The sequence below is a fragment of the Taeniopygia guttata genome, chromosome 4A, assembly GCF_048771995.1.
Source record: "Taeniopygia guttata chromosome 4A, bTaeGut7.mat, whole genome shotgun sequence".
Lineage (NCBI taxonomy): Eukaryota > Metazoa > Chordata > Aves > Passeriformes > Estrildidae > Taeniopygia > Taeniopygia guttata.
This window is the reverse complement of record NC_133029.1, coordinates 17,605,208-17,614,838: the sequence shown is the minus strand read 5'-3', so window position 1 is coordinate 17,614,838 and position 9,631 is coordinate 17,605,208. Positions and strand designations below refer to the sequence as shown.

The window sequence follows — 9,631 nt, the reverse complement described above, 5'->3', positions numbered from 1 at the left end:
CCGCGACTCGCAGAGCGGCAGCCCCGGCCCGGCTCCCGCTTCACTTGAAAAGAAAACCAAATTTAAAGAGCGCATTTCTCCCTCGCCCGCCCCCCAAACACAAACGCAGCCGGAAGGTGCCGGCAGCTCCCGGAGCGGGCGGCGGGGCCGCGATGAGCGGGGAGCCCCGGGATGGGCTCGGCCCTGCCCCGCTCCGCTCCCGCAGCCGCGGGGGATCCGCACAAACCGCCCCGACACCGCCGACGTGCCTGATAGAAAATTTATTGATCTCTCTTCGTTCGGAAGAAGGAAGCAAACGAGGACTAGGAACAGGGAAGAAGTATTTCGATAACTTTTTTTTTTTTTTTTTTTTTTTTTTTTGTGGAAGGAATCCGGTAACAAAACTAAAACTTTTTTTTTTATCTGATATGTCAAAACATGGTTCACAGTAAAATTCACAAACCCATTTACATAAGTTTACAGCTTAAGAAAAACCAAGACATACAACTTACTATAAATAAAAGAAACGCGTTTGCGACCCGCACAGCTCTGCTCTCTCCCACCTCCCCCTTTTCAAGGACTAAAACCTCAAAATTAAAAAGTCGTGGAAGCTACAGATTGCCGATAGAAACCAAGCGAGGGTCGGTAACAAAACACGTAATAAACCACAGCGATTATGTGAACAACCGAGTTTAAAAACAAAAGCCCGCGGTTTTTGTTTATGTCATTGCAACGCTAGAAATCAAACTGGAAGATGCGAGATTTTTTGTTTTAAACTTTCAAGCGAATAAAACAATACCCAACCTAGCCGAAACGAGGAAAGGAGTTGCCGTGGTTTGAAAACTTCACAGCGGCTTCTAGGAGGCAGGAGTTGTGCTCTATTAAAATAACAACTTGCTCAAATATTATTTCTTGTACAAAACAAAACAAAAAAAAAGAGTACACAACTAACGGATTTCCTTTTTAAAATTTCTCCAAAGTTAGTATTAAGTCTGCTAAGCCGAGCAACACTGCCGTAGGTCCCGGTGTAGTCAGGGAGCGGCGGTGGGTTAGGGATGAAGCCGGGGAGCCGTGCGGAGCAGCCAAGTTTATATGTGAGTTAGTGGTACGGTACCATTGACGGCAGTCCCGGCACTCTGGTAGTGCTGGTGCACGCTGTGTAACCTGCTGCCCTGCAGCGCGGAAGGGTCTGTGGCATCCCCGCCGGGGGGCAGGTACATGCTGATCATATCCCGCAGGTCTCCCAGGCAGGCCCTCTGCGAGTGGGAAGTGATGGCCGGGGGCGGCGAGCTGGGCTCGGATTTCACCACGGAGCCCATGGAGCCCAGGCTCATGGCCGAGGAGGGCTGCTGCCCGTAGGCGGCGGGGGACATGCTGTAGGTGGAGGCGGCGTTCATGTAGGTCTGGGCCGTGGACATCATGGGGCTGTACTGCAGGCCCGGCATGTCGTAGCGGTGCATCTGCTGCAGCTGCGGGCTGTTCATGCCCGGGTGCTGGCTGTAGCCCAGCTGCTCCTGCATCAGCGAGTAAGCCCCGTTGGTCCAGCCGTTCATGTGGGCATAAGTGTCAATCCTCTGCCCCACCCCGACGGGGCTGCTCACCGCGTTGCCCCCCCCCGGAGCCAGCAGGTTACCGGGCAGCGAGTATTTGTCCTTCTTCAGCAAGGTCTTGGTCTTCCTCCGGGGCCGGTATTTGTAATCCGGATACTCCTTCATGTGCACGGCCCGCAGCCGCTTGGCCTCGTCGATGAAGGGCCGCTTCTCGGCGTCGCTCAGCAGCTTCCAGTCGGCGCCGAGGCGCTTGCTGATCTCCGAGTTGTGCATCTTGGGGTTCTCCTGGGCCATCTTCCGCCGCTGCCCGCGCGACCACACCATGAAGGCGTTCATGGGGCGCTTCACCCGGTCCTGGTCCGAGCCCGCTCCCGCTCCGCTGCCGGCCCCGCCGCCTCCGCCGCCTTTGCCGGTGCTCCCCGGAGCGGAGTTGCCCCCGGTGCTGCCCGGCGTGGGCTGCGGCGCCTTGATCTCCGTCTCCAGCATGCTGTACATGGCCGGGGCCGGTAAAAGGTGCGCCAGGGCGGCGGGCAGGCGGGCACCGAGCGAGGAGAGGAAGTTCAAATAAAAAAAAAAAAAAAAGAAACAAACAAACCAAAAAAAAAAATGAAAGAAGAAAAAAAAAAAAACCTGCCTGGGCGGCTGCCACGAGAGAAGGAGGAAGTTCGGGTGCCTGGCAGAAGCGCCGCTCCCCGAGGTGCCGGCGGTGGCGGAGCTGCTGCTGAGCGGAGCGGCTCCCGCGGGCGGCAGCGGTGATGCGCGCTCGGATCGCGGGGGTCCGTGATTGACGGGCTATAAATGAGGGGGCGGCGGCCAATCAGCGAGCGGTTCCCGGCAGCCCCAGGCCGGGGTCTGACCGGCCGGGGGGCGGGCGGAGGGACCCGGGCCCGGGGATGCCGCGGCCGCGGGTGCCGGGCCCCTCCCGCAGCCCCCGGCCCTGCCCCTGCCCCGGGGCAGAGCGGCTCCAGCAGCCGCGGCACGGACGGGGAAGGAGCGGCCCGGGGGAAGGAGCGGCCCGGGGGAAGGAGCGGCCCGGGGGTGCCCTCGGGGCCGCGGGGAGGAGGAGCGGGGCGGAGCGGAGCGCTGCGAGCGGGAGCTGCGCGGTTGCCGGGCACAAAGAGGTTTGGGGCTCCCGGGCTGATGCACAGTCCCCGGCCAAGCTCGGAGAGGCTGCCCGGAGACCGAGTGAGCCCGCACTGCACGGACGCACCTCCGGAGCGGATAAAGGGGCGGGGGAGGGATGGACGGGCTAAACTCTTCCACTCCTGAGCTGGGAGAATCTACATTGCCGTGCCGGGATCGGGCACGGCTGTCGCTGGGAGAGGGGCTGCCCCGCGGGGCCAGGATGAGTGGCTACTGACCGGCGCTCCCGGCCATCCCCACCCACACCCACCCCGCTGCCACTTGAGCTTTTCCACTCGGCTGCCCCAAAACGGGAGGGGGGGGGGTAGAGGGGACGGCGCTTGTGAATCCCCCGAGTTTCATGGCAACAGAAAGTTCTCTCCGTGTGAAAGAAAACTTTGGCGGCGGATATGTGAGCGGAGCGGCGCCCACTGGAGCTGTCAATCGCCGGCTTCCCTGTCCGCCCCTCCCCTCCCTTTACCCCTCCTTCCCTTCCTTCGCCGGAGGCACGGACACCGCACCTGCACGGATGGGCTGCCCCATCCCTGCTCTTCCTCTCCCTCCCGCGGCCCCGCTCCAGCTCCGCCTGGAGAAGCCGGGCGGCTCTGCGGGCCGGGCAGCGCTGGGGCAGGAGAGGCGAGGCGCAGGCTGCTCGGGGAAAGCCTCGCCGCCGGAGGATGCGGGCAGCATCGCCGCTGTAGCGATGAGCAAACACCCCAGGGGCGTGTGGGCCGCCGGGGAGGGTCAGGGGCCCTGAGGTGCGGACGTGTCTGAGCCTCCCGTCCCATCCTGGGCGGCCCAGCGAGGAGCGATGCTGCCGCCGCAGCTCCCCGGCTTGGCGGGCACCGGGGTCACCCCAAAGACAAGACCGCGGGTGTGAGGACGGTAATGGGCACAGGGGCAGGGCGGGGATGAGGAGCTCCCGGCCCCGCTGCAGCCCGCACGGCGCTGCAGGGACTGGAACCAGCACGGTGGCGTGGAGAGGGGTGATGTGAGCCGATCCGAGCACTGCTGGGATTATTTAGCACTTGAAGGTTTCGCTCGTTTTGTGAGGATTTCTTTTTTTTTTTGACAAAATGATCTGTTGAACAAGTTCGAAGGGGAAATAAATCCCGCTTGCGACCGGCTATGGGGTAGCCGGCACATAGGTTTTTGCTCGGTTTGCTGCTGCTGTATTGAGCGAAGTCAAAATTTGGCAGACCGAGGGGACAGGGTGACAGCGGAAGGCGGGAGTGGTTTGCTTGTAACTTTTGTAATATTTTGGGAAAGCTTCAGACAGTCGTAATTAACTTCTAACCCTCAATATATTTTGGCCCCTCCAGTCGAGGTTTAAAACCTGCCAGACTGGCAGGAAATCGGACATATATGTATCCCAATACTTTGATATTTCTTTAGATGAGCGTTTGTTGGAGGGACTGGACACGCTGGCATGCAACGAAAAATTGGGCTGAATAGAGAATCAGAGGACGTGCTGAAATCCCCCTGAATAGTATTTCCGTCAATGTTTAAATAAATATTGCAGCGTTGAGTTTCGGACTCTTACTTTGTCTTTCAATTCGTCTTTGAACTGCTTGAGTATCAAATTATAGGGGTTTTTTCCCTTTAAAAGCCAAGCGCTTAAGCACGTTTAAGGTCCTTATTATTTCAAACCAAGACAACATTTCTCTTGAACGCTAATCTTGTAAAAGAACTGAATAAAAATATAAGTACAGACTCATGGATTTCCAGATTTCACATCTCCCTGTAATGCTCCCGCTGCTCTTGGCTTCCCACGCCGCACATGTTGTGAGGAAAACTTCCGAATGCGGCTGATTGCTATTTGCAGAAGGGGTGAGCAGGACCCTGTGCTCGGCTGGGATTTCGGCAGCGGAGCCCGGAGCCGCCTTCCTCCCTCGGGGCTGTCCCCGGAGCGCGCTCCCGGGGCTGTCGCCGCTCGCAGGTGGCCGCAGCAGCCCCTTCCCCTGGCCACCCCGCACCGTCCTTGTCCCTGCTCTGCAAAGGGCGGAGAGGCGGCGTGGGGAGCCGGAGAACGAGGCGAGTCCGCTGGAGCAGCTGCCGCTCCCCAAAGTTCCCTGCAGTGCGCTTTGAGACCCCACTGCACCCCCCTGGCAGCAGATCCGAGCCTTTGGCTCTCCCCGGGATGGGGACGGAGCCCGTGGAGCTGCCGGGACGCGGGGAAGGGGCCGAGGGCAGTCGGGACCCAGCCCGGCACAAAAACCTGCTGCCTGGAGCCATTGTCTTAAATTCCCTACGAGGGAAGCCCCGTGTGTCTGGTGGGGGTCGGAGAACACTTGAGGTCGTGTAAATACAGTTGTCAAAGGCTGAGGAGCCTTTTATTATTGTTATTTATTTATTTGGGTGACAAAGGAGCGTGAGGCGAGATAAGGAGTTTACAGCACAACCCAACTTGCACGCGAGAGACGCGGCGCTTGCAAAGGGCCGTTTGAAAGGGGCTGGCTGGGGTTTCTGCGAGATCCACGCTTAATAAGAAAGAACCATTAATATATGTTAATTGCAGCTCCAGAAGAGCTCGGGGGAATCTTGGAACTGTGTCAGGGAGGATCGCTGGCTTTTAAAGAATAAGTCTATGTACGTACCCGGCCCCGTCTAATCCTGTTATTAAAACGTCCCCTAGGTCACCAGCCTAATTTCCGACCACGATCAGCGAGGGCTCGTCCTCGAAATTTGCCCAGACAAGGGAGCTGGGCGCCTCTTTCGTTTGGACCCTGCTGACCCTCGCCAGGCTGATCCTCCGAAAATGCCCAGCCTTTTAGCGATGCTTAAGATAAAAGTTCACACGATCCCCATTTCAGGCTAGCATTCAGAAGTTTTCAGCGTGGTAATGTGCCTGCTAAATGGGCCATTTAAGGCTGGTTCTACAGCTAAAGGTCGTTAGGAGATTTTTATTTTGTTTTATTCTCCATTTAAGTGTCACGCCAAAACGCAGCTCGAGATTGCTGCTGCCTCCCTCGCCGCGGGGCTGACAGGGCTGGAGCGACCTCCCAGCCTGGCCAGGGGGACAACAAAATCATTAGTTCCGACAAACGAGCTCCAAGTCCTTCCCGTGGCTGCCCCAGCGCCTCGCCGCGTGGAGATCGCAGCTGTACACAGCCTCCAGCTGCCCCTGCTGCTCGCCGATCCGGGGAGGCAAGGGTTACTTCTGATGACATCATTAAAAATCGCAACATTTAGGAACAAAAATCTGAAGTGCGTGGGTAAACCCGGCCAGCGTCGTTTGGTCATAGCTCGATCCCTTTGAACTGAGCCTCCCAGCGCGTTCAGGAGGCAGCGGGGAATTTTTTTTTTTTTTTTTTTTTTAATCACTTCCCTCCCCCCGCCCCCCCAGCTGAACTTTTATTTGGCTTCTACCAACAATAGAGGGCTGCAAACAGACCTCTCGGAGCGCCCTCTGAATAGACCCTTTTCGAGCCCGGATTGTTTCCACCGCCACAAAAAAACAACCAGTAGCTCCCGTTTTTTAATTGGGTTGTTCCTGGCCCTGGCTCATTCAGGTGTTCGCGAGGAATTTGTTTATTAGCCTTTGACAAACAGCCCTTCCTGGCAATCGCCTCACGGAGCTGTCTTCGGCGGGAGGGGAGGGATGCGGAGGGGGCAGTTTGCTAATAAGGACTCTCTCCATCCCCGAGTTACCAATTAACAGAGTTGTAGAGGGGACCACCAGCACAGGATAACTCGCCAGGGCTCGCTGCGGAGCCCCGAGGAAACCACAGATTTAGCTGCTGTGTTTTCACGCAAAACCACCGAGGGAAAAACCAGCCCGAGAATAATGCTAAAGAGACCACCCCCGCTGCCCAACGCCTGGCAGAAATCTCATCCCCGGTGGATGAGACAGGAACAGGCACTTTCTGCAACTTCCCCAACCCTCCAGAATCCCCCGAAGGAATGACCCAGCCCCAGCACGGCTCGCCCGGGGCGCTGCTGGAGCCCCCATCCCTCGCAAGCCGGGGGGATGTGGCGCTTGGGGACACGGCTCGCTGATGGGCTGGCGGTGCCAGCTTCACTCGCTGATCTCCAGAAGCCTTTTCCTACCTCAACTATCCCATCGTTCTCAATCGTTCTCACACCTCAGCTCCGTTTGCGCGGCCCCGGGCAGGGCAAAGGCGGCCCCGCTGTCCCCCCTGCGGGTGGCCCTGGGGACAGTGGGGGGACAGAGCGGCGAGCCCCGGGCCGGGGGCTCCGGGGACAGCCGCCCTTTCCCCCGGGGCAGGGACAGGGAATTCCCGGCTGGGAATCCCCCCCATCCCCGGTACTTGTTGTGGGGCTTTAGCGGAGACACAAAAAAACCCCAAACCAACAAACCAAACAAACCCCACAAACTCAAATCGTCTCTGTTTTTCCCGTTTAAAACTTCGCGAAGCTTTCCTCCGGCGTTTTCTGTACAGATGCAATAACCACCTTATTTACTGGTAATCATGGCCATGCTCCTTTTTAGCGGTTGGATTAGAAATCGGACATTAATTGTAAAACTCTAACTTGCTAATTAGCTGCAAATAAACTATTCATTAGTGGCAAATTAAAATCAAAACACACCTTATTCCTACACTCTGACACGCAGTTTTGAAGGCACATATTGTTTCAAACTACAGCCTGTATCACTGGCACAGCAAATTGAGATCCTGAAAGGTTTCTCTCCAGGATATATAATTAAAATATATTCTACTTTAATTGACATTATAGAGGACACAAATGAGATTTTCCTTTTAGAAAGAAATAGCAGTTTCTAAATAAAGCTTTGCAGGCTGCAGAATGGAGGTTTCAAGCAAATGAATAGTCATTACTACCTTTTCAATGATGTGGGCCTTTTGATCAGAAAAGAAATTAGCTCTAAAGGACAGACAATAGGAAGCCTGCCCTGCAATAGGAAGAAAATTAGATGGCTAAGGCTCTTAACAACACCTATTTCTATAAACCATGGAGCTTCTTGCTTTTCAATTACAGCTGTTCATTTCAAATAAGGAAAGTGGAAAAACACAGAGGGGAATATAAACTCTGTTGCACCAAAAAAAAGCTCAAGACAAGGCAGGCAGGCTGCTTTCCCATTTTCCTTTTGTTTTTATTATAATCAGTTAACTAATATTACATATTTTATAATACTCAGACAGCCCAGGATAACATTCTCCAGGTCATTCAGGACGGATTATATTCAGTAAAGGAACTGGTGAAACATGAGAAACTTCTTGTTAGGTAGCTGGATGTTTCCACTGCACATCAAATAATTACATTTTGCACATGCATCTCATACTTGTGTGCATTCTGCAGAGAAAACAAAACAGGGCTGAAGAACCTGAGGAAAATAAAGTGCTGAATAACACTCTGCTGTCTTTTGGCGATAGTCAAAAAGTAACCCCACTTGTTCTGAACTAAATTGAGTTTTTTCGTTACACTCAGGACCGAGAGATTACTTCAGGCACGTTCTCCCCACATTACTTTTAACCCGTTATTATTTTAGAAATAATACTTATACTCTCAAAGTATAAAATTAACTTGCAGCGTAACAGCTTCTAACTATGAGCTCTGTTTCAAGTTATTTAGTTTGAAATGTATTTTTGAACATTATTCTCCTGCATATAAAAATAATACAAGTCTTCTTGAGAATCTGAGATGCAATCATAGAAATAATCTTTTCTTCCTCTACCATTTCTCTCTAGCCACACTTGTATGATTGGGTGCAACAAGTAATTTATAATTTGCTATTGTCCAATCAACATGTTGTAATTGAAATAATCTTTCAGTAATGATTTAAACATAATAACAACAAAGCTTTATTGTAAACAAGTTCTGTTCTCATATTAACTCAGCTGGACTACAGAGATGTCTTTAAAAAACCCCCATAAAATCACAAAGATTACACACACATTGTTCATCCTTCCTGTTAATCTATTTATCATTTTCATACTTTCTCATTTCCTTCTCCCCACTCCTCGGTCTTTTTTTTTTTTTTCTTTCTGTCTCCTTCCTTGTTGTATTTTTTGTTTAGAAATCAGGTTAGATGTTTAATTCAAAGAGTTGATCAAATAATGTGAATTGGTTTTGCTCTGATAAGGTGTCTTTAAATTCTTTTCATCTCTGAAAAAGTGAGTGTTCAAGAAAAATTCTTTTTCCCTGTTCAAGAACCTAAATCATGTTTGTCTTCCACCTCGAAGTGATTTTAGTATGAAATACAAATGACAGCTTTCTATTTGGTGTCTGCATGTCCCTTCACTCCTGCCTGGCCCTGAGACAGAGAATAAAAGAAATAGTTTAATCTGGTAAAGAATGATCTCCTAACTCCCAGAGTGGAGTCACTCATGTCAGTATTTGAAGTAATCTCCCTGCTTGAGAGCAGTTAGAAAATTATGAATAATGCAAACTTCTGCCTCCGTTTTTACTGGAACAAACTTTTTTTTTTTTAAAAAAAGTTCTTAATTACAACGTTATTTGATTTGAAATTATTTCGTCTCAATAAAGTCACCCGAACTAACCAGTGGGAAAAACTTCCCTCCATGCAAATGAGGGCTCAAGTGTCGTTGAGGCTGTGATTTACAATACAAAACCCACATAAAGATCTGCATCCCTGGGGAGATTAAGAACTTGGGAAAACCCAGTCCTGCTGCTCCAATTCTCAGTCCTGATCGTGTCTCCAGCCCCTGGAAATGAGCTGAGGGTAAGGAGCTGCCTGCACGAGAACAGAATCTAAACTGGCCTCGCATCACAATCTGAACGTTTCACCTGAAATCCTTTTAACTATTACAGCAACGAGATCTTTGAGCAGAACTCTACGGAAAAACCGAGAAATAGGACACCTAAAGAGCTTTGCAAAGCAGAGTGAGCAGTTTGTGAGTGGGGCTGTGCTGGAGGGGTCGGACCTGTTTCATCTACACGATGCCAGCGCATCTCACTCTCAGCAGGAGCAGGACTCAACTCCTTGGCCACTCATCAGAGAGCTCCACTAGCCCTGAAAATCCTTCCTGCTCTTTTTT

The 9,631-nt window shown here is 52.5% G+C and overlaps 1 protein-coding gene across 1 annotated transcript; it reads right to left on the bottom strand.

The window, feature by feature from the left end:
• Nucleotides 1-245: 245 nt before the first annotated feature.
• LOC751995 (transcription factor SOX-3) lies at nucleotides 246-2,316 on the bottom strand. The gene has a single exon (XM_002199626.7). It carries the CDS (start codon nucleotides 2,022-2,024, stop codon nucleotides 1,068-1,070), a length of 957 nt encoding a protein of 318 aa, XP_002199662.3. The 5' UTR covers nucleotides 2,025-2,316; the 3' UTR covers nucleotides 246-1,067.
• Between the last annotated feature and the right edge of the window lie 7,315 nt (nucleotides 2,317-9,631).

What these genes read in the sequence shown, in the direction of transcription:
- LOC751995 (XM_002199626.7), bottom strand. Translation starts at nt 2,024, where the DNA reads ATGTACAGCATGCTGGAGACGGAGATCAAGGCGCCGCAGCCCACGCCG.